This window comes from Chenopodium album, chromosome 12, assembly GCF_948465745.1.
Source record: "Chenopodium album chromosome 12, dcCheAlbu1.1, whole genome shotgun sequence".
Lineage (NCBI taxonomy): Eukaryota > Viridiplantae > Streptophyta > Magnoliopsida > Caryophyllales > Amaranthaceae > Chenopodium > Chenopodium album.
Window position 1 is genome coordinate 12,083,719 of NC_137845.1, and position 25,027 is coordinate 12,108,745.

The following is a 25,027-nucleotide window of genomic DNA, read 5'->3' on the forward strand; positions in this document are numbered from 1 at the left end:
TTTTTTTTTTTTTTTTTTTTTTGAGCATTGCCTATGAGATTTGTGTTGAATTGATTTTATAATAGTAAAAATTCAATATTGAGTAAGCAATTATAGATTAACTAATGCATCAAAATATTCTTGATCGATAATGCAATTCATGCTTTAAAGTTATTCTGTGTTGCTCTCAAATAAATTAGTTTTGAGTTAAGGCCACTTTTACAAGAAGAGCTAGCTTAGACACACTTTCAGTGATCAACTAAAATAAGAGTTGTGCCCAATTAATTCCCCAGATAAACAAAATATTTTGTTTATTAGGGGTATAATCGTCTTTTCAAGTATCAGTGGAGGGATGCATGCGTCTTTTCATAAACTACTTGAGAGATACATGTGTAATTTCCTCACCAAACAGTAAATGTAAGTTGTAAACAGTAATTGGACAACTCACCAAAAGTACTAAATATATTACCATGCTTTTTCAATATATTTACAGAAATATCATCAGATAATTCGTTTATGTGGCAGATAAACTTGTATTTGCCGCTAAAATAATAGATTAAAAATAAACATGGAAATAAAAAATTTGTTTCTTTCTTCAATCTTGGCATTATGAGCTATTGACATGGAAAATGGAAATTATAAACACCATAATTTGTACAAACTATGGCCTTCTCTAATGATAATAATAAAAGCATCGAATGTCATTGTTAGAGATTTGATGTAAAAATCCTTTCATCATATATATATTTCAACCGGTAACTAGCTTATTAGCTAGTCAATATACATATATATTGGCATATTGCTCAACTAATGTAATAACTTTTTCCGGATATCATCAATTCTAAAACAACATGACTATGAAGTACTTCGTATTCTGATTAGTATACGTAATTTATTCCAATTCGGAAAGCTAAGATTTGATGCAGTGAAGGCCTATTACTTCACTGACAAACTAGAAAATTAAACACAGGACAAGCAAAATCTAATTCATTAAAATAAATAAATAAATAAATAAATAAATAAAGAGGAATCCTCGTATCATATTAATAATAGATAGAGTAAATTTCCATATTTAGGTAGGTACATCCAAGCTAGGGTGTAACAAAGCTTCCTGATATAGTTGAATTAAATGCTGCATAACTTGGATTGAAATATTAAAGTGGTCTCACGTAATTTACCGTGGGATCAATATTATTTACGCATATATGTTATTAAGAGAACGATCCACAAGGCCTGATCTTTCTCCATGTCATGCATGTCGTGCCTTGTTTTTCATCTTCTTTACACATTTTTATTTGTAACACAATTAACTTGGCTCCTTGCTAGGGGAGGAGATATGATAGCGTATATAAACCAATTTCGGCCAACTATCAACTTAAACTTTTGGTTGAATTGGTCATCTAACAAATTAATAACAATGCAACAACTTACAATTAATAAGCTTATGACATAGACGCATAATGGTTGCTTAGGTATATACCCAACAGGCAAGTTAATAAGTTTTTAGTTGAGTTAGTCCTCTAATAGATCAATATTATGGGTATTAATCCAATCTAGTTAATAAGCTAGCTTATGGCATATATAGTGGTTGCTTAGGTATCAATAAGAAGGTATAGATGTAACGAATTCTGAATTCTAATTAAGGCTTAGCCTAGGTTTGATCTATCATGTTAGATAGAGGGAAGTGTAAAGATGATTGTGAATTATGTCAATTCATGGCTCGTGTCGTGTCCGCCTCCCTTGGGCCTGGTTAGATGTAGTCCATGACTTTATGTATCCAAGATGATCACGCATGTGTCATTGTGTTGTGTTTAATTTAAGTCAAATAATATTCACTTATTTTATCGTGATTTATGTTATGTTGTGCCTGTTGTGAAATTCTTATAAGTATAGGATAATCATATATAATGTACTCGGTATGTTTTTCTTAAGAAAGGGTAACCAAAGAATTTTATGCATATTTTTAAAATATTCAACAAATAAAAAGTATAATTTTAAGTTATAGTCTAAAGTATAAATTAATATAATTAGAGTGGATCCACATAGTCCACCCTAATTATTACTTCTTTAGTTGTGATGAAAGGTAAAGTGTAACTATTAAACATTACTCACTTTTTTTTTTAATGTTTCTTTTTAATTTACATGCTTATTTCTTTCTACTACCTCCATTTTCTATTATTTACAACGAATGAATTTTTAATGTATCACAAATAATACCTCTTTAATTTGTTATAAATTATAAGAATTGGAGGTAGTATTTTGTAAATGGGACCTATCACTTTTTTCACAACTAATATTATTTAAATTTTTTGGTTTTTCATTGAAAAAGAAGCGCATAAATTAATAAGAAATAGAGGAAACATACGTCTTGTGTTTTTAATTGAAGGTTGCGTATGAGTTATGACAACGCGACTTCTCTTTATTTTTTACTTTGTATAACATTATTAAGTGACAATTTTATTTTATTCTATTTTGTTAAGAAAAATAAAAGAAATGAAGCCTTATAAGAATGTATGTGTTCATTTCACGTGAAAAACTTTGCTACAAATAAATAATTGGCGAATGACAAAAGGTCGTGACAAAATTGAAGTTCATTAAATGAAAATTCATGGTCATTGTTTGAAAGTCGTGATACAAGTTCATCTTCATTGTAAACATATCATGTTCCCCTTATCTCATCTAAATATACACTACTAGAAGAGTTACTAAAATAACTCATGCAACACCCTCAATCAACAACACCCTCTAACTTCCCGAGCAAAGCAACCACCAACCCCGGCTTCACAACACCCCCTTCGCTTCCCTCCCTATCTCCTATGTTCACTTGTACCTCACCGTAGTTCGTGTCACGATGATGGTTTGGACTAGGATGGCGTATAAATTATGTTGACAGTCCGGTAAGTGTAAATGACCAAAAATATGTTATGTTTTTCATGATGAAAGGAGTAGATACAAAGGGTGTAGATGGTTTATGATGCAAGTAGGAAGCCACAACTCGTTCGAAGAAGAGAGCGGCAAAAGAGATGCTAATATAGATATATCTTTATTCTTGATTTTTAAGGATGGTTTAAATTATGCAAACTCTTAAAGGTAGTATTATTTTGTAACTCCATTGAATCATTGATGGTGATCGAGAATAGCGACGTACCAATGAGTTACGAACATTACACCGTTGAAAATTTGAGATTATTGACAATGCATATATAGTATAAATAATAAACATTATTACGAGTTAATGTTGATGGAAATAATATTAAGACCAGAATTATTATACGCCAATAGCTCCATGATAATTGTGTATTGTATTCAATTTTTCATTCTTAGTAGTAGTTTCAATAATACTGCAAATATTTTATAAAATGAATTCGATATCAAGCTTTGGGTAACCCCCCCCCCCCCCCCCCCCAATTCAATAGACAAAAGGGGCACTTTGTGTAGTTTCCAACAGGGAGAGAGAGGGCGGGGCGAGGGGGAGGGGGAATTAGGAGGGTTTTTTGGGTGGTAGGAAGGGGATGCTAATGCAGTTTTGGGGCTCGTTGTAGTGGCTCTTGGTTAGGAAACTCGGTTGGGGTGACGGTGTAATCATGTAAAGTTGCAACAATGAGGTGGAGATGGAGTATAACCCAGCTTCATTATATTTCTCCTGTGATAACTAAAGCGAATTTCAACTACTTAGATCGGAGTGGGAATTATGATTTAGTTGGGTGTTTAGAGGTCACATTTCCCCTAAATACTGAGCTTTCTACTATAGGATTTGCGCTATGAACGAAAACTAGATTTTAGTCGTCACTCAAGGACCTCCAATAACACAAATATTCACCAAATTGTTAAGAATGGATTGATTACATTTCTGAATAGCCTATAACTTACATTACTCAACCTTTACATGTTCACTACAGTCTCACTGCGATACACAAAAGCCTCCTGCTACCCTGAAGTAAATACAGTACTCTTTTTTAAACCCCATTTCCTTTGTTTTACACCCCAAAAAAAGGGAGAGAGAGCCTCCCATACAAAAAATCATTCACTTGCTAAAGAACATCCTCCTCCTCTTTCCTTTCCCTTTTTGCATAGCCTGTTGAAGAAGCTCAAACATAGTCAACACTTTCAATTGCATAGAGGGCCTCAATGAAAAATAATATATACATATTCTTTAGTAATTAAGCTTCAAAGAGTGCAAGCAGAAATATATCGATGATGCACAAAGAAGATTCACAATTGTCGTAAGTTAAAAATTTCAAATCTAATCACCCGTCCAATGAACAATGGTCCACCTATGGCATGGTCCGGGGGTCAAATTTTTTCAGCCTTATGCTTGCCAGTGCAGGAACGCTGTTTTTGTTGGATAATCAATTGAATATCCATCTTCTGTGGTCAAATTTGACTGCAAAATTCAAGAAGCTGAACTGTCTGAAACCAGTTTTGCTGAGCTTTGAATTTACTATAAATTAGAAATTATTTATTCATACAGATGAGATTTATCTTCGTACTTTAGAGTGAGCCTTACTAAAGCTAAGTATGGAAAGGTGATAGCCATCATCAAAAGACAGCAATCTAGGAACAGGAAACATGCAGGACAACACCACTAAGCAGAAGAAACATGCAAGCAACACTAACCCTAATCACGTAGCAGTGGCTTACTATAGTCACCTCTCACCAAATATGGCTTCAGAATTAATCTATTCAGACCTTTAACATGATAATACAAAGTGATGATGTGTCTCAGGTTTATACAATTGTGCAACTAACTATATGATGAAGTATAAATTAACTTTTAAAGAAGTCATATCCAAATTACAAGGGAGAGCACACCTTCATGATGAATAATCTCAGCGTGAGGACGATTGTATCTCTCATACTGCAAAACCAAAAGTAATAAAGCTTAATATATTAATAAAGCCTAAAATTTAACAAGTTAACAGTACAATTTTTCATGCATGTGTTTCACTGTGTGCATGTTTGGGGAGGAGGGGTACCTTATGGTTATTTAATAATAAGTTACTTTGCCACATAAGTATGCAAAATAGCTCCAACAAAATTGTAAATTTATATAATTCTGGCAACATTTGGATATATGTAAGTCCACTTTAGTGTATCTCACTTCCAGCTTGAATTCAGAACATTTTTATACAAACTGAAGTTCCCCTCCTGAATTTTATCTTACTTCAAGCCAAATTGGGGATGGAGGTATTCATTTATGCTTCTTTATTCACCCAAACAAGTCAATAACTCTTTTTTTTGGAGCTATTGAGAAGACAGGAACTGGGGCAATACCTAGCAATGTCTGTTATGGTAGTCTCAGCTCGCATGAGATGCTCAACATCACTGTGACTAAATATAGAAAACTCGAGAAGGTGTCCATGGGTAATGGTTACCTGCATAAAGTACTCATCAGGAAATATGGATGCAGAAGAAGAGGAAAACTAGGGGAAGGGGTGTTTGGTTGGGGGTCTTGATCTTATAAATACATATGCAAACACATAAGAAAGCCAACAGTAGGCTCAAAGTTTCCATCTTACAGAAATTTATAAAATTTCATAAACAAATAATATGGAGCACCACATATATGTTGTTCTGTGTAAGCAAGCAAATTTTTGTTATTTTAACATTTTATTAATTAAAAAAAAAAAAAAAAAAAAAGGATAACATTTTTGTTATACTACATATGTACGAGGGATTGAATGATAAAGGTATTCCGTAAGTCCCTCAAGGATTTGACAATTAATAGATGAAATAACGCTCATCTCATGGAAACACGACACATTCACACAAAAATTGCAAAGCCTTGCTTGAGTTGCTTAACAAAAAACTGACATGAATAGCTGTTCTATTTTTAATATGGAAAACAAAGTATCAATTGTTAGGGCCTGTTCTCATTGACTGAAATGAGCTGAACTGAACTGAACTTATTAGAGCTGAGCTAAACTGAACTTATTAATTAGTGATTTTTAACTACGGATTAATGATCTTTGATTATTTATTATTATAAATATGTGTATATACAAATATACATATTAAAATATTTAAGAAAAATATACTATATAATTAAAATATTTATGAAAAATATATTAAAAACATGAAACCCCAAAACATTTTACAAAAATATACTATATAATTAAAAAATAAAATATTAAAATGACAAAAGAACACAAAACACTTATTAAAAAATTCTCAAAATGAAAAAAAAAAAAAAAAAAAAAAAAAAAAAAGAGTTGGGCCGGTCTTATTTTAAAACTAACCCGATACTATTTTTACTCCTAGCTCGTCAAATAATGAAATATGGTATAATAGTCATTAAGTGAAATATGGTAAAACCGTATTATTATTATTATTGTCGTTGTTGTAATAAAAGCTTAAAAATATGAAATTTGGCTTTACATCATTAGCAATATCATTAGACATAAATTGAACTGAACTGAATTTATTAGAGCTGAACTGAACTGAAATTGAACTGATGAGAACAGGCCCTTAGTCACAACAGGAGGCTAGTACCAAGCACTACACTCCAGTACTCCTACTGTGGTAAAGTCATTTACTCATATAGTCGCCTTCTTGACGTCTAAGATAAAGTTGATCCCTCTTAAGTAATAATTACAAGAAATGGAAAAGCTAAACTTATCTCCCACAAATATCATATATTTGAAGTGCATAGATAAAAAAAAAATAACGCTCTTATGCGCTCATTCATCTCACTTATCAATGGCTATTATATTTTGACGAGATACAAGGGGTAAAAGAATCTTCCTCCAACCTAACTCCCAACTCAGAATTAACATTTATCAAAGAAAAAAAGTTGTCCGAACTATAACTCAAACAATGTAAATGTAATATATATAAAGGCTATTCCCCACAATTCTTCCATATACTTCCTTTTTTTAGAGCTGTTCCACTTTGACCTTTAGCATTACTCGATAACAATCTATTAAAACAAATTTGACTGAGTGTAATTGGATTTGTCTCAGTAATAAATTTGAGATATAAACTTTTTATGATTTTTACTAATTTATAATTAAAGATAATGGACAAATTTGTAAGTTAGCAAACAAGTCAATTCAGAGTGAAACAACTAATTCAGAGTATTTTACTCATTTACTCTATCTCGAATCCATCATTTCAGGACCATCAAATGATTCTCACAACACATAAAAATCACACGCCTGAAGAAAGATTTTGATGATAGCAATTTTGTAGTCTCACAACTTCACACAAAAATGGGCACCTATCTCTTGTTAAAGCATTAATTGAAGCTATTTGAAAACTTCAAAAGCAAATGGCTTGCAAAACAACAGTGGTTCATGAAAAAAGTCTACAAACATTATCCAAAATTTATTTTAAATATGGAGCACATGCATAAAGACGATGAGAGAAAAAAACCAGATTAAAAACAAGTTTTAAAAAAAAAAATAATAAAAAAAAAATAAAAAACATACAGTGGTTCCAGGTAAAAACTTCTCATTGACAGCAAGACTGCTGGATCCACTTCCCTTGATACTATAACCCTCACGCTTAATAGTCAAAGTAGCTGGCTCCCATATGTCAAGGTAACCTGTCTGCACCAATATAACCCACAATCTTAGTACGAAGTATATAACTTTGCTGAAGACGAAAGTGAATCCATAACAAATTAACAACCAAATAAAAAACTGAGAGGTAATAAATGAAGGCGGCCATACCGATACTGATACTTTATAAGAGGCCTGACCATTCCGCCAGTTCTGTTCTATGTGACTTTGCATAGCAGGATCTGTATCAATAAAGAAGTTTTTAGCTAGCTATAAAAAGATTAATAGGTAATGCAGCTACCCACAATCAACAATACAAATTAAAAAGGCAACAGAACATTCAAATAAATACATTCAATAAAAATCGGTTAGATTCAGCAAATATCAGTCCAGCTCAACAGAATTAATCCAGTTGTAGCGTCCAATTTAGCAAAATACTATTTTAAAACCTTAGTGGTACATAAAGATCGGCTGAAGAAGGGTCCTATTCTACCCTTTTAGCATACACCAGTAACAGGTGTGCACGGTGTCCCCCCCCCCCCCCCCCCCTCCCCCCTCTTCTTCCAAAAACCAAAACCCCTTTTTTCTTATATAAAATTACCTCTAAACTAAAGATATTAGAGATAGAGTCATATCAGCACGCAACAGAATAGAAAAACAAAGAGGCAATCACAAATTCACAAGACTAATTGATTTAATCCCATTAAAGTAACAACTTTTACTATCTTACCACAAGTGATTTTTCTGTGCTCATTAGCAAAAACCTTTACAAGCTCCCCCTGCAGTTTAAACAAAGAATTAAATAAATAGAAAGTAAATAAAATATAAATGTCCGATAGTACAGCAGGAAAATGAAAATTCTAACCATAAAAGGCATAAAGTACCAATCTATACAAGGTTAACACAACCATCAGCTGTAACATCCATGGAAAAAAAAGTTACCTTTCTTTTTCTGTCATCCAAAGGCTGAACTTCAATGGCCAGATACGTCTCCACGTCATCAGCTGTGACAAGGTAGACCGGTTGTTTTGCCCCTGATATTTAAAAGTTCATGAGTTGCCAAATCTGCAAATTTCTGAGTACAAATGAAAAATAGAAGACAAAACAAAATGCAGAGATAAGGCAGAAATACCATCTATGTATTTCACAGATCCATCTTCCAAATGACGCACCCACTGCTCAATACCAAAAAAGTAACTTTTTACAAATTCTAACAATTATATCTCAAAAAATAAAGGTCTCAAGAACGACCTCAAAGTTACAGCTGGTTGTTCCGTTTGTAGAAAAGCCACACGCTTGGATCTCTCGCCCGGGATAAGGTTCACCTGATATTTGAAGATCCTCTATTGCTGGTAATGGATCATCATCAGCAGCTGCAGATTCCAAAATGACAAACAATATCCATAAGCCATCATACTTGTTGAACATGAATCAAACATAGAAACCACAAAAAGTTTACCCTCAGAGAAAGAAGATGAAGGTTCTTCAGGAACTGGTTGAAGATAAGGAAAGGAAGAACTAGGATCCTCAATTGTGTTGGAATAAGGAGAGGTCCCTGTATTCCAAGTCAATGCATCTTCATTTTCATGATATTGCCCCTCTGCAGCAGCTCCGTATACCTCAGAACTACTCACTGGATCCTTAAATTTGACCTGTCTAGGCGTAGCATGATATTCATCACGGCTGACAGCAACTTGCGTTGGTGCATCATGGGTATCTAGATCCCTAAAGTCAAATAGGAGGCAAAAAATTAACCAAACTATGCCAATACTTGAGAGAAAGATGCGATCACCAACCTAAATTCTTAAGAAACCATACAAGATATTTCAAGCACACACGGACATATAAAGAATATAATATAATCTAAACATACAAAATTTTGATATCAACAACAATAACAACTCCACATTGATCCTTATGAAGCATGGAGATGTCCAGGTCTACACAGCCTCATCCCTTAGATCCTAATCAATGCACTCTCTCCCTTAAGAAGTAGCCAAGTCCCGTTCCACCGTTAATGGATGAAGAGACAGCTACCCCAGGATAAAATTTCCACATATAAAGCATGGTAAGGGTAAAATAATAAAAGTAAATGTAGAAAACACCAATAATAATGTATTAAAAGTACTAAGTGGACACTCATCAAGGAAGAAACATATCTAAAAAAGCAGATCCAAATGCTCCTCACGCACAAAAAGTAGAAGTTGTTGCAGACATGAGGAAAACCCCAAAATTTAAATAAAAATTAATGGTGTCAATGTCTATGTTATTCAAGAAAAAAAAAAAGAAAAAGAAAAAAGAAAACAAATAAAAGTCAATAGCATTTGCACATGCAAACATGAGAAGTTTCTATTATTAATCTAGAAAATATGAACGAGAAAAGAAAAACAAACAGCAGTACAATAACTTTACGAATGATAACAATCTACTTATATAAAACTCCAAAATAAAATCCTCGCCTTTCCAATAGCAAACACAAAACAAAATTATTTATTGTTTATTTAATGGCTATAAGGACTGTAACATTTTACTTCTGAGATGCCCTGAAATCAACCAACAGAATTTCAAATGAAAACAGGACCCACCAACTAAAGAGATGGTTGTAATTGTTCACAGTTCAGTGGCAATCTTCATTTGAGCAGGCTCACCTGCTTGCAAGAGGTGAATACCTCCCCATATTGCTTAACTCTGCATTTTGTGAAAAAGGAGCGCTTGCATCAGCTTGAATGGTGTGCTGGCCCCTAGAATTCCAATCTGCAGCAATCTGACCATCAGAGTTTGCCATGTTTGCAGGAGAATATGAAGGACGAGGCACAAGTTCTAGCCCATTTTTGCTCTGACAGAAAATGCATGATATTAAAAAAAGATCATGAAACTACGAAAATAAGTGACTTGTAGACATGTGATCATACTGAAGTAGGTGCTGCGCCACTGGAATGTGCAGGGGAATGTGCAGCAAAGTTAGGACTAGTTCCACCAGAGCGCCATGGTGTCAATTGATACTGAGACTCTTTCAATCTTGCCTGTCAGCACAAGAAGACAAAGACACAGAACACCATCAGCAAAAACTACTAAATCCTGCATTGACAAAATTGAAACTAAACATATGCTATATACTGCCTTAGAGAAGGAAGGAAAGAAAACAAAGGCATAATCTCAAATTACTTATACTGGATGGAGGGAAAACAGTTATAGGTTACCTCAGTGATGATTAACTTTTCCTGCAGATGTTTAAATAGCACCTGCAAACCACCGATGAAGGAGGGCACTATTAGTATAAAGCAAAAGGGAAGACATGCCAACTTAGATCTGCTATCCCCAAACTCCTTCAAGGCTTAAAAACAAAAAGGAAACACACAGCAAGAGCTAAAACAAGCTCACTTTACTTCATAAGACCTTGACAAGGTGATGCCAATCACGATGGTCAGCATACAGATAGGTCTGTTATTCAAGCTTTTGCTGATACAGGTTACCAATGCGAATGATTCTTCCCTACCCCCCACCCCACTAAAATCATACTAGCGCTAGCCACAAAAACAGAAAATGCTCTTGAAAGAAACAGAAATCAACATGCAGCAAAACCATCAAGTCACCATCTTCAGGTTCAACAACCATCTCCTGAATACAAAACTGTCAAAATAAAAATCAAATCATCTCAAATCAGTTGGAAAGTAAATTTTAGTAATGGTGACATCCAATCATTTTGATTCCTTTTTGAAAATAAATCAGTCACGGACCAAGATGCCATCCTCATAAATTGATCACAGGGATCGTTCTATAACAGTCCACTCATCCCTATCCAATACTATACAGTCCAAAGACCACATGTCCTTTATACCATGATTTCCAGTCTCTTTTCTCTGGATCGGACCAATCAAATGTTAGTGGTAGACATGTTCAAGCCATCATACTTTATACTCCTTCAACTCATCCCTAATTATGTAACGCTGACAATACTGCCACAAGCCAATTCTAGGAAGATTTTATCTCTATTAAACACCTCACTCATCTCCCAAACATGGTTTCATATATCAAAAGTTGAATGAACAGCTTTACAAATATGATTTTCCTTCACTTTAAAATTCATAACTTGATCCCACTATCCAATAATCAGCAATGCTTTGAAAGAGACAGAAACTTGAATTTACAGGAAACACATACCTTGACGTTACTAACAATAGACTGGGCATCTGATACTTGTGGCTGAAGAGAATATTCTGCAAGAAGAGGCAATAAAGATGACACAAAAGTTGTCCTCTCTTGCTGCACATCCTGAAAAAGCAATGGTGTCAAACCTCACACATAATTAGGATTGGTTTAAACAAACATATCTTGCATACAATTACTGCCATTGTTCCATTGTAATACTTCAGCGTATGGTGTTAAACTTCATACATGTAAGTAGGAATGCAGGATTGGATAAAAAAAAAAAGAAAAGAAAAAAAATCTGGTCACAATTACTACAATAATGTCACCTTCCAAGACTGACAGAATTCTTCAATATAAAATAATAAAATAAAAACATTTAATATGTAAAATCAACTCTAAAATGGGAGGATCAAGCACAAATATTAAAATCCAGAACATGAGGCATCCAATGAGACACATTTAAGGTCTTTAATAGAGCCAAACATAGCTTTATATACAAGACAGGCTCAACTATGTGTATCGTCATATCGACCACTACATAAAGCATTAAAAAATCAGTTTAACAAACCAAAGCCTTAACCCCAAAAGGATGAGTTCAGACATGAACCAATAACTTACACAAAGAAAACAAATATCAAATGCAAATATTTAATCAAACCAACGATTTACCTGTAAAGCATAAGTTAAGCGCACATTTTCTTCAATTATATCTTGCCGATAAGAAAGAGATTTGGATGCTGCATCAATTAGATCTTGTTGTTGTTGATCAAATGCCTACATTAAACAATCAATGAAGCTTATGGCATTCAGTTATATCCAATGACAAATTCATATCAGAAACAAAATTAATTTGAAGTTTGAAGTTGTTTTAACCATTCGCATATGAGCAATGCGCTTCTCTAGAACATATTTTTCATTACGAATTTGGGCTTCCTGAAACAGTAAAAGGACAATCAAATAAACCAATACAGAATTAACGTATTTTAGTATGGAATCAGATTCAAGGTCTTGAGGAAAGACATTTACTTACCTTTATGGAATAGTCATTTAGATGCTTACGAAGCTGCATGATTTCTTCTTCACGCTCCCTGATCTTTGGGACAAAAAAATTTGGGTAAGTGAAATTCAATCCCATAAGCATCATAGCAGAAAAGGAGGGAAGCTCTTAGAAAAGAACCTGCTGCCAAAGGTTGCTATGATTATTTGATTCAGTAACTGGCATCAATCTTTCTACATGAACATTGTTGGGATCGTACTCGCCATTCTTTTGCAACCTTAAAAAAAGGAAGAAAATTTACAGCATGTGAAATTTGAGTATCCCTCATTGGCAATTGTAACCACAAAAGGAAAGAATCTATGACCCGAAATCATAAGTTCAGCCTGTAAGCATACATGAGATGTCTGCCCGTAGAGTGTACTGTAGGTGATGCAGGCTGGAGGTTGTTGGCGTTCTCTGCAGTCTGGCCACCTGGAAGTGAGACTAAGTACATTACTCTTCATACTCTGATTTTTGCTTAAATTCTGGAAGGAGAGACAATACCTGATGTATCAAACATTTGAGGTACTTGATGGACCCTATTTATTATTCCCTGCATGTGTTCACCAGATGGATCAACTGAATAAGACCCCTGAGCTGTTGGCTTATCAAGTTTCTGCCAATGATTACATGGGGGAAGGAAGGAAATCAGGAATGCAATCAAGTCAGACCGTTTCAGAAACATGACAGATCACCATGCATGCTTCACAGGCATATTCGAATCCTACTTAAAAAGGTTATAAATCGGGCAATCTACAAAAACAAAGAAGCAGGGCATATTCACGATTAACTACACAAACATAATTATGTAGCTGGAACCACTTACAAGATTTTCAAGTTCCCGATCTTTCTTCAGAAGCTCTTCCCTTAACCTATTGTTCTCTTCAACCTGCTAGGAAATTCATGTAAACATCCATGACTCCTGAAAACAGGCATAAAAAAATTCACAGGCATCAAGCAATTCAGGGAGATAAATATCAGCACTGTTTCTGGAAGTGCCGAAGTTCATCTTGCTAATGGCCAATAACAGAAATGTTAACATCCCCATTAAAGGTGGATTAGAAATTTTAATTCATAAGTTCAAGCCTTCCATAAAATGTGTTTGAGAAATAGCTTCTGGAACATATAACTGATATAAGTTACAAAAGACGGGAAAGGATGGCCAGAAAACCTTAAACATGCTTCTAATGTTTATCTACGCATAATCGAACTTGGACTAATTTGTCAATTTTAACATAAACAGCTTTGAACAAGACAGAGGTTTGGAACAATTCTCAGCGATCAGGAGGTTTAAATCTGATTTTGAAAGTTGCAACTAAATCCCCACACGAAGCATCATAGTAAATTTTCAGTTAATGCCCAAGAACAGCATCTTCTTACAGGGATAATTAATAAGTTCTCCCTCAAGAAATTTACTTTTCCTTGAAGCCAATCCATGACTAATGAGAAACAGAAATCTTGGTACAGATTCTTACACTGAAGTGACCGAACAAGGAAACACTCACCCACTACTTTTAGGGCTGTCTCAATAAGTATGGAGGCGCTACGGAAATGATAATATAGGGCCCTCAATAATTGATACATCATCGTTGTCACGTGTGTGAATTCCATCCATAACGATTCGTTATCAAAGGCAAGTTATTAAGACAGGCCCATTTTTAATCAATGCTTTTTTTTTTTTTTTTGTGAGGATTGATAGGAAGGAGATCTATCCAACTCATTTAGAAATGGATGACACGATAACTTACTCATTTACTACTAGTTGATACAGGAGATCATCTGAATCTTCTATTTATCACAAATGAGGAGTATTCATATGCACATACAGAACAAATACAAAAATAATATAAAAAGGCTGTATTAACTTCTATTAGCAATTGTTTTATTAATTTATCTATTAAGTCAAATTAATAGGACAAAAGCAAAATGAAAACATAACGTACTCCTCTATAACTCTAATGAAGCCCAAAAAGTAGAAAACTAGGATGAAAATTGTTTTCCAGAAAGATTACAGAGTACTTTGAAATTTTCAAGACATAGGATCAACAGGCATTTTAGGAGACGAATCATGAACCTTTGGAAACCACTGATGTTCACTACAGCCAACACACTACCACTACAACGTGCCCAGGGTATGATTCTAAATTTCAGGCACTTCAAATACATCAAAATAAGTAAGATAAAATATGAGACCCCATTGCACCGAGGGCCATGAGCAGTCCGATTGCATCTGTTAATAACTGGTCTTTATTACTTCGAAACATCGTCTTTGAACCAGATATCCAAGGAAAAGAAAGATTTTATAACACAAGAGAGGCTTTCTGGGTTTAAAAAGTTTTCCAAGATACATAGATTAAGAAAAAAAAATTAAAGACTTGGGATTTGCAGAAATATGAGAACCGAAAGTATTTCAAGAAGACAAGGAGTAAGAAGCAGATAAAACCCAAGAAATTTTGTAACATTCTGAAGATCAAACATATTTATTGTACAATTAAGGCTCTTCTACTAGTGTTCTACTAGTTTGGTTGATTATTGCACTTCGTACTTTCTGCCTCTCTTCCTTAAGGGTTTTGTCATAGCATTTGTACTTCATAAATTCATTTCCTTATATAATGACTAAGGACATTGAATCACATACACTCCCAATTAATGATTAGGAAGCATTATAGGGAGGCATATCATTTATAATTTTATACGTAATCAATGACAATGATAATTCTCAAACAAATATTAGCTTAGATTTGGATCCCGTTTGGCTCATCAGTAAGATCATCTACATTTACATTAGTCAATTACTACTCCCTCTATCCTAGTTTAGTTTGCCTACTTTCCTTTTATGTTTGTACCAATTTAGTTTGCCCCCTTTTTTGGCAAGGACCCACTAATTTTTAAATACTTAGTTATTCCCACAACTTATAGGTAAGGTCCTTCAACCCACGATAGACAAAACTTCTGGTCTAGGCCAAAATGGCAAGAAATATTAAACTATAAGTTCTCATATGCTCATGAGTTGCAGACCCACGATAGACAAAACTAAAAGGCCAAAATGGAAACAATTTGACCAACCACTACATTATAAGAAGATTTTAAAGTAAAATTTCTCATATGATCACGAGTTACAGACCCACAATAGATAAAACTTCTGGTCTAGCCATCTTCTATTTTCTTTTCACAATTCATTCATATGAATAAGAGATTCCAAAACTATCAAAACAAGAAAAATCTCTGATTCCATTACACCGTTGCTCAATGTATGTTTGGTATGAAGATTTTTTAGGGCTGAACTCAGAATCACTAAAGTACACCCATCATAGATTGTTTGGTTTAGGGGTAAGGTAATAGTTTCCTTTATATGAGCACAATTGATTCCGCCATCTTTTTACCCTTCGCAATCCAACGGTTACAATTCACGTTACCCTTCTCAAATTTTCTCCTCCCTTTCTCATTTGATCCCATTCCATTGAAATACCAAACAATCCATAAAAGTAATGATTATCATTACCTTTTCCCTATCTCATTTGATTCCATTCCATTTTTGTTTCCACTAACCATACCAAATGCAACCTCGACACTTAAACCACACCCATCATCAGTGATCATAATTTTCTCAACAAAAACATCAAACTAACAAGCTTCCTTAAATTGTTTGATAGCCTAAAATTACACTTCAACATATAATATCCATCAATAATAACACCAAAATCGAGTACTCCGATTACGATTCCATTAAATTCACCCTTCTTTCAATCATTTCCCACCACCCACAAATCTTCAAATAAAACATAACAAATTGAGCAACTTCTAAAACAGTTTAAGGGATACAAAATCAATTGCCATGTTTCGAAATCTTACAACAACAACAAGAGAGAAAGAAGAATATGAACCTGATGACGAATTGTAGTTTCAGCAGCTTCAACAGCTTTCATAACTTGAAAAAGGCTGCTTTCTTTAGCGTTATCAATATTCAATCCGCCAAATTTATCAGCCAATCCACCATTTTCCATCTTCAATTGAATTTTCTTCGGGAATCTAGGGTTTTAAAATTCTTCCTAAAACCCTCCCCGAAATCCACCACCACACCACCCAAAATCGAAAATTCAATGATAAATTCCGAAAAAAATTAGCTAAAATCCAGAAATTGATGAAGAGAAACAATCATTTTTAGCAATTGAATTGGGGAAATAATCGATGATTTCTAAGGAAGTGTTTGAGTGATGAATCCGCTCTCGTTTTTTTTTCTCTCTCTTCTCTTTGGTCTCCGGCTAAGCAGCGTTTTTTCCAGCTCCAGTGATCTTTTTTTTCTTTTTCTTTTTCTTTTTCTTTTTCTTTTTCTTTTTTTTTTTCCAAGTCTTTTATATAATTACATTTGTAATCCTTTCAAAAAACAAAAAAAATTAAAAATGCATTATAATTTTCTCTTCTACAATTATAATTCAATACATTTGTTTTACCGAATTATTTTATACTCAATCCTTTACACTGTTCTTGTTTGGAATCATTGACTTTTAAAAAATAAGAGAGATCCTTCTACATTTCTCTCAATCTATAAGAACAAATATAGTCACGTGTGATTTAGGGTCTGTTCACATTTACTTCAGTTCACTTCAGCTCCAATCAGTTCAATTCAGTTCACCTCAGCTCCAATCAGTTCAGCTCTTAATCTCCCTCTCTCATAAAATATTCAGTTCAGCTCAGTTCAGTTCATTTCAGCTCCAATCAGTTCAGTTCAGTTCAGTTCAGTTCAGTTCAGTTCAGCTCCAATCAGTTCAGTTCAGCTCAATTCAGTAAATGTGAACAGGCCCTTAGTTTGATTCGTTTTGATAAGTAGATTATTAATATCTCACTTTTATAATTTTTACTAGTGTAAAATTATAGATATTTATGATCAAAGATGGATTAAAAGTTACATCGATTTACGTGAACAGGAACACAGATAGAGTATATATTTTTACATTAGAAATTCCTCTCGTGAGCAGGGCTTCCTAATGTTTATTTCTTCAAAAAAAAAAAAATAAATAAATAAATAAATTCATTTACACGTGATTTGTACATGAGACTTGAGAGTTGCTTTGGTAATTTGGTGATGTGCCATTTACATGTTACTCTGGGTGAGAAGTTATTACTGTTTCAATAATAAATTTTATCTTACAAATTTTTTTTATGAATTAGACTAATTATATAAGAATTTTATATTATGTAATTATGAATCTATAAGAAATTACACATTAAAATAAAATTTAAACTAACAATAAATTTAAAATTAGCATTTAAGGAATTTAAGTTACCATAAAAATAGTTGAAGTTGTCCTAGAACTAACCGCCTTACAATAAAATTAACGTACTCCTGCCTTACACAAGACTTATTGCTTTCCTTTTGAGATCGTATTTTTATTATTTGTTGCATTTTCTTTTTTCAGAAACATTTCACAATATTTCATTAATATATTCTCTTTTAGTGGACTCCTAACTATCATACTACTCCATATGATATATCCATATTCTCTTTCCTTCTAACAATTATACTTTATTTTTCCGCCAACTTTACTTTTTTCACATTTTTTTTTTTTACTTCTAAAACTCCACACATATGTCTATAGGCCTAGTGCCTAAAATTCACTTAATATCAAGCCCGTTCTTTAATTTCTTGAAGCCCAAGTTAGGCGGCCCTTTCTTAACAAATTTAAGCCATGCTGCTCAATTCAGGTGGCTCCTCAGTCCTCGCTATCTGAAACAAAAAAAAAAAAAAAAAGGATGTCGTCTTTTTTCCCAACAATTTTTGTTAAAAAAAATATTTGTTTATTATTGGTAATAGCGTAGGTTGCACAAAAACATGTAAAAATATTAAAATACAGAAATTCTAACCTATGATAATTTTAGTCATGGGACTATAACAAATTTCGTTGATGATATCATTATAATTATACCAACAAATAAATATATTGATACAAAATTCTTGCTGGTACTAATTAAAAAAATATGTTCGTATAAAATGATACATCTAAACACAATTTAATACTAATGGAGTTTATTATATTCATGTATGAATAAAGCTATACTATTATAGTCTTCAAAAAAACAAAAAAAAAGCTATACTATTATAAATTTAGACTTTCACAAAAGAAAAAAAGGCTATGAGCACAACACGAATACGTATGTAATATGTCAGAATTATGGATATTACGAATACTTGACATATTGTTAGATTATTCTCAATAATATATAGTTATTCTATATCAATAGTTTATAATGTTTGTTGAAACATGATTAAAGATATTAATGGTGAAAAAGCTAAGGGCACGTTCTCTTCAGCTTAATTTCAGTTCAGTTCCAATCAGTTTAGTTCTTAATTTCATTCTCTCGTAAATAAATAATTTATTTCAACTCAGTTATGTTCAGTTCACTTGTTTTCAGTAAATTAGAACAGGCCCGCAAAATAACATCTTTTTGAGTTGAAGGGAGTATAATTTTGGAAAAATTGCATAAAATTATCTCACCTTTAAGGCGTCCGCCAAAATAATCCCACTTTTTTGGGTTATTTTTAATTTTTTTTTTTACCAATCTCAAACCAACACGTGTCATTTAACTTATTATAATAAGTTATATGACCAGTTGTGTAACACCCTAGAAAATCCTTTCTTTTAAAATACCTGTTTTGCTCTGTTTAAAAACTTTAATTAGGAATATCTAAGATATTACCGCCACCGTGATAACGGCTAAGGCAACTATCAAAGGCACACAGCGGAAGACTAATTTCAAACCCTTTCAAAACAAGTCAGCTTAAAAAGTAAACCAACGAAAATAAAGTCAAACCAAAGTCAAACAAAGTAAAATAAAATCAACCTACAACTTGGAACCATTATAGGCCCTTATTAAAACCAAACCAAATTCAAAACCTTTTCGTTAGTCGCGCATAATGATATTATCATAAATAATTAAAGCTATAAACACATCATAAACTTATGGAAACTAGCATGATACGCTCTTCACTCATGCCCATTCATGAATATGCTTCAACACCTGAAAAACTTATCTCTACCTATTTCCACTACTCTCCATTATAAATGGGTCATCATAGGGCCAAGATAAAGACAACGCCAACAAACACACAAAACACACAATCAGCAAAGCTGAGTACATAAGCGTAATTAACACACTAACATACAATTTCCTATCAACACACGACTTACCTTGTTGCACCTGTTTTCCAAGCATACAACACTCAACAAAAATTCTCACTAGACACTAAATAATTTATTTAGCATTGATTACGCATCGAACGGGTTTCCCCCTAGCCTCCCCCAATAAATTGAGGTTACTAACACGGGAGCTAACCGTGCCAGCATAAAAAACCACACATAGGTGGCGGAATTCCTGCGCATAATAATAATAAAAAGGAATATACAGCGTCCTGTACTCCATTAGAAGTTATGGTTAAATATAAAACCCCATAACTCCCCCCCATATATGTTCATACTCAAGGTATATACGTTCCAAGAGTTTTGGTGCGTAATCTCTTTCACTTTACGTTATTTACCGATTATTAAACTTGGTGATGACTCTCAAACCATAATAATTCAATCAATAATAATTATTCAAACAATCAAATACATCAACTTAATTCTTGAATAATTAGTGATCACATAATATTTAATGTTGAACCCTTTTTAATTCTACCTCGGTGCCAACACTAGTAGAAAAAACAAATTGGCAAGCGGTTCAAACCCCCCAATGGCAAGCGGTTTTAAACCGCTCCCTAATGGGGGGCTTGCCAATGACCATTCAAATGGCAAGCGGTTCAGAACCGCTTGCCTTTTGATGAGAATGGCAAGCGGTTTGGCGCCAAAACCGCTTGCCATTACACTTGACATACTCTTATGTCAATTGTAATGGCAAGCGGTTTTGGCGCCAAACCGCTTGCCATTCTCTTCAAATGGGAAGCGGTTCTGAACCTAAACCGCTTGCCATTCCTTTTTTTTCCAAAATTATTATTAATTTGTAATAATATAATTAGTGACCTGTTTTAATATAAATAGTCATGTCTTAATTATAATAGGGACCTGTCACAATAATATTAATAATAATACAATAATAACATGAAATAAAAATTACATATATATATCATATCAAAAGTAACATCATTGTAATATTGAATTAACAATAATATGTAAGTACACCAAAATGTGTAAAGATATATAACACCAACAATAGCTACGTACTAATCATAATTAATGTTAATATAAAAAAAACATATACTAACTAAAATAATGTTCATCATACTAATAACTAAACTCAAGCTCACTAATTAATTTGGTGTGTGTGCACCCACTCCGACAATACTAATAGATGCCATCAAATGTCACGAAATAAGCCCACATGTCGCGAATTTCATCGATTTCTTTGCTTGTTAACGGGCCTTCCCTTTGAATCGCGCAAACCTTTAGGAAAAAAAAAACAAACATTATATATATAACACTTGACTATTATAAAAAAATTCAAATAATTAACTAGCTAGGACTAATTGATGCCATTTACAAATCACATCAAAAGAGCATTACGCATTTTACCCATTGATGCCCCACATAAGTCCTATATGACTTGTACTTTTCCCATTTTCTACATTTCATATCATATGCACTAATTCTCTATCAAAACAAGTCAATATTACCTAGTATTAAGTGTCTAAGGCTTGAAATCACATCAAAAGAACATTTTACTAAGTTTTAGGACGCATTTTATACAAGATGCCCCAAATAAGGCCTATATGACTTCTACTTTGCCCATTTTTTATATTTTTTATCAAATGCACTTATTCTTTATCATAACATGTCAATATTACCTAGTACTTGGTTTCTAAGACTTGAAATCACATCAAAAAAACATTTTACTAAGTATTAGGGTCTATTTTATCCAAGGATGCCCCAAATAAGGCCTATTAGACTTCTACTTTGCCCATTTTCTACTATTCTAGTCAAATGCACTAATTCTTTATCATAACATGTCAATATTACCTAGTCTTAGGTGTCTAAGGCTTGAAATCACATCAAAAGAACATTTTACTAAGTTTTAGGACGCATTTTATACAAGATGCCCCAAATAAGGCCTATATGACTTCTACTTTGCCCATTTTCTACATTTTTTATCAAATGCACTAATTCTTTATCATAACATGTCAATATTACCTAGTACTTGGTGTCTAAGACTTGAAATCACATCAAAAAAATATTTTACTAAGTTTTAGGGCCTATTTTATCCAAGGATGCCCCAAATAAGGCCTATTGGACTTCTACTTTGCCCATTTTCTACTATTCTAGTCAAATGCACTAATTCTTTCTCATAACATGTCAATATTACCTAGTCTTAGGTGTCTCATGTTTGAAATCACATCAAAAGAACATTTTACTAAGTTTTAGGACGCATTTTATACAAGATGCCCCAAAAAAGGCCTATATGACTTATACTTTGCCTATTTTCTACATTTTTTTATCAAATGCACTAATTATTTATCATAACATGTCAATATTACCTAGTATTTGGTGTCTAAGACTTGAAATCACATCAAAATAACATTTTACTAAGTTTTAGGACACATTTTATCCATGGATGCCCCAAATAAGGCCTATATGACTTCTACTTTGCCCATTTTCTACATTTTTTTATCAAATGCACTAATTGTTTATCATAACATGTCAATATTACCTAGTACTTGGTGTCTAAGACTTGAAATCACATCAAAAAAACATTTTACTAAGTTTTAGGGTCTATTTTATCTAAGGATGCCCCAAATAAGGCCTATTGGACTTTTACTTTGCCCATTTTCTACTATTCTAGTAAAATGCACTAATTCTTTCTCATAACATGTCGATATTACCTAGTCTTAGGTGTCTAAAGCTTGAAACCACATCAAAAGAACATTTTACTAAGTTTTAGGACGCATTTTATACAAGATGCCCCAAATAAGGCCTATATGACTTCTACTTTGCCCATTTTCTACATTATTTATCAAATGCACTAATTCTTTATCATAACATGTCAATATTACCTAGTACTTGGTGTCTAAGACTTGAAATCACATCAAAAAAATATTTTACTAAGTTTTAGGGCACATTTTATACATGGATGGCCCAAATAAGGCCTATATGACTTCCACTTTGCCCATTTTCTACATTTTGTATCAAATGCACTAATTCTTTATCATAACATGTCAATATTATCTAGTACTTGGTGTATAAGACTTGAAATCACATCAAAAGAACATTTTATTAAGTTTTAGGACGCATTTTATCCATGATGCCCCAAATAAGGCCTATATGACTTCTACTTTGCCTATTTTCTACATTTCTTATCAAATGAATTAATTCTTTCTCATAACATGTCAATATTACCTAGTCTTAGGTGTTTAAGGCTTGGAATCACATCAAAATGCATTTTACTAAGTTTTAGGACGGATTTCATCCAAAATGGCCCAAATAAGGCCTATTTGACTACTACTTTGCCCAATTTCTACATTTCTTATCAAATGGACTATTTCTTTCTCATAATATGTCACTATTACCTCGTCTTAGGTGTTTAAGGCTTGGAATCACATCAAAATGCATTTTACTAAGTTTTAGGACAGATTTTATCCAAAATGGCCCAAATAAGGCCTAGTTGACTACTACTTTGCCCAATTTCTACATTTCTTATCAAATGGACTATTTCTTTCTCATAACATGTCACTATTACCTAGTCTCAGGTGTTTAAGGCTTGGAATCACATCAAAATGCATTTTACTAAGTTTTAGGATGGATTTTATCCAAAATGGCCCAAATAAGGCCTAGTTGACTACTACTTTGCCCAATTTCTACATTTCTTATCAAATGGACTATTTCTTTCTCATAACATGTCACTATTACCTAGTCTTAGGTGTATAAGGTTCGAAATCACATCAAAATAACAATTTACTAAGTTTTAGGACGCAATTTACCCAAAATGGCCCAAATATGACATGTATGACTTCATTACCAAATTCCCTATCAATTACGCAACAAGTTCAAAAATTTTTACCACAATGGCCAAATTCACTTTCAATTACGCACCAAGTTCATAAAATACTACCACATTCCCCGGGCTGCTGCCATATGGCTGCTGCTGGCAGCAGCTGTAGCTAGCTTGGCTGCTGCAGCTAGCTGGGCTGCTGCCATGGCTGCCTGGGCTGCTGCTGCTGCTGCCAAGGCAACTGCCGCAGCCCAGGCAACTGCCCAGGCAGCAGCAGCAGCCCAGGCAGCTGCAGCAGCAGGGATGTGCAATCTAAACCTCAAATGATGGGGGAAGATGTATCCTAAGGATCGAGGTCATATATATAATGCTTTTTGGAATGATATATGCCTATTAATTGGTCATGACACGAAAATAGATAAACTCATGAATGCATAATTTATGTAAATATATGTATTATATATTTAGTATATAATATATACGAAGTATATGTTTAAAAAAGATTAACTCACTAAAATGTATGTTAAGTAAAAGATTAGCACATGAATGCATTATTTATCTACTATTTTAGTATTTTACAGCCCTAAAAGATTAGCATCAGCAGCCCAGCCCAGGCAAGATTAGCATCAGCATTTATCTACTATTTTAAGTAAACAAAAAAAACAAAAAAAAAGGAGAAGCAGGCCCAACAGCCCAGGCAACTGCCGCAGCCCAGGCAACTGCAGCCCTGGCAGGCCCAGGCAGCTGCAGCAGCCCTGGCAGGCCCAGGCAGCTGCCCAGGTAGCTGCAGAAGCCAAGGAAGCTTGTAGGCAGAAGCAGCAGGCCATGGAAATTGCCGAGGGGAATTGCGGGTTTTGCCTATTTCTTGTACTACATGATTTGTAAGCCAAAATAAAACAGCAAATTCAAAAGACTTACCATTGTATCGTCCCAAACCGTTTGAAGCAACCCGGGTGGTACCTCGGCCCAATCAAGTGTAATAGGTATTTTACGAGTTAGTATGCCAACGTGTTGGGAATATTTGCATTTATATGACATTCAACTAACAATACACAAGTTCATTCATTCATATATTGCTAATAAAATTACCTAAAATCAAACTAAGGTTAACAATCCATTCATTCATTCATAGCAATCCATTCAAACATTACAATTTACTAACCAAATTTAACAAACTAACATGTTAACTAATAACTATTCTCTTCAAAAAATTAACTTTAAAGCTACTCATATTCAAACAACATATATATATATATATATATATATATATATATATATATATATATATATATATATATATATATATATATATATATATATATAACATTTAAACAATTAAAGTAACAATTAACATTATGGAATAAACAAACAATTAATAAAACAATTA

The 25,027-nt window shown here is 33.4% G+C and overlaps 1 protein-coding gene across 2 annotated transcripts; it reads right to left on the reverse strand.

The window, feature by feature from the left end:
• Window positions 1–3,732: 3,732 nt before the first annotated feature.
• On the reverse strand, window positions 3,733–16,986 carry LOC145570343 (uncharacterized). 2 transcript variants are annotated; one of them, XR_014096453.1, is made up of 23 exons: window positions 16,551–16,986; window positions 13,493–13,555; window positions 13,171–13,282; window positions 13,023–13,098; window positions 12,808–12,904; window positions 12,661–12,723; window positions 12,504–12,563; window positions 12,300–12,404; window positions 11,643–11,753; window positions 10,682–10,723; window positions 10,394–10,504; window positions 10,130–10,317; window positions 8,941–9,206; window positions 8,733–8,854; window positions 8,614–8,656; window positions 8,424–8,515; window positions 8,212–8,260; window positions 7,653–7,723; window positions 7,410–7,529; window positions 5,254–5,354; window positions 4,792–4,837; window positions 4,231–4,363; window positions 3,733–4,054 (listed from the first exon to the last, which is right to left on the reverse strand). XR_014096453.1 is itself a non-coding variant. In XM_081629391.1 (22 exons), the coding sequence occupies exons 1-22, from the start codon at window positions 16,668–16,670 to the stop codon at window positions 4,004–4,006; spliced, it is 2,109 nt and encodes a 702-aa protein (XP_081485517.1). In that variant the 5' UTR covers window positions 16,671–16,986; the 3' UTR covers window positions 3,733–4,003. The 2 variants fall into 2 exon arrangements, 1 of the variants encoding a protein (XP_081485517.1); XM_081629391.1 differs by lacking the exon at window positions 4,231–4,363.
• Window positions 16,987–25,027: the final 8,041 nt, after the last annotated feature.

What these genes read in the sequence shown, in the direction of transcription:
- LOC145570343 (XM_081629391.1), bottom strand. Translation starts at nt 16,670, where the DNA reads ATGGAAAATGGTGGATTGGCTGATAAATTTGGCGGATTGAATATTGAT. An exon ending in ATCGGGAACTTGAAAATCTT is followed by an intron (nt 13,283 to 13,492) that starts GTAAGTGGTTCC and finishes AATCATTGGCAG; the next exon opens with AAACTTGATAAGCCAACAGC. An exon ending in TAAATGACTATTCCATAAAG is followed by an intron (nt 12,564 to 12,660) that starts GTAAGTAAATGT and finishes TTACTGTTTCAG; the next exon opens with GAAGCCCAAATTCGTAATGA.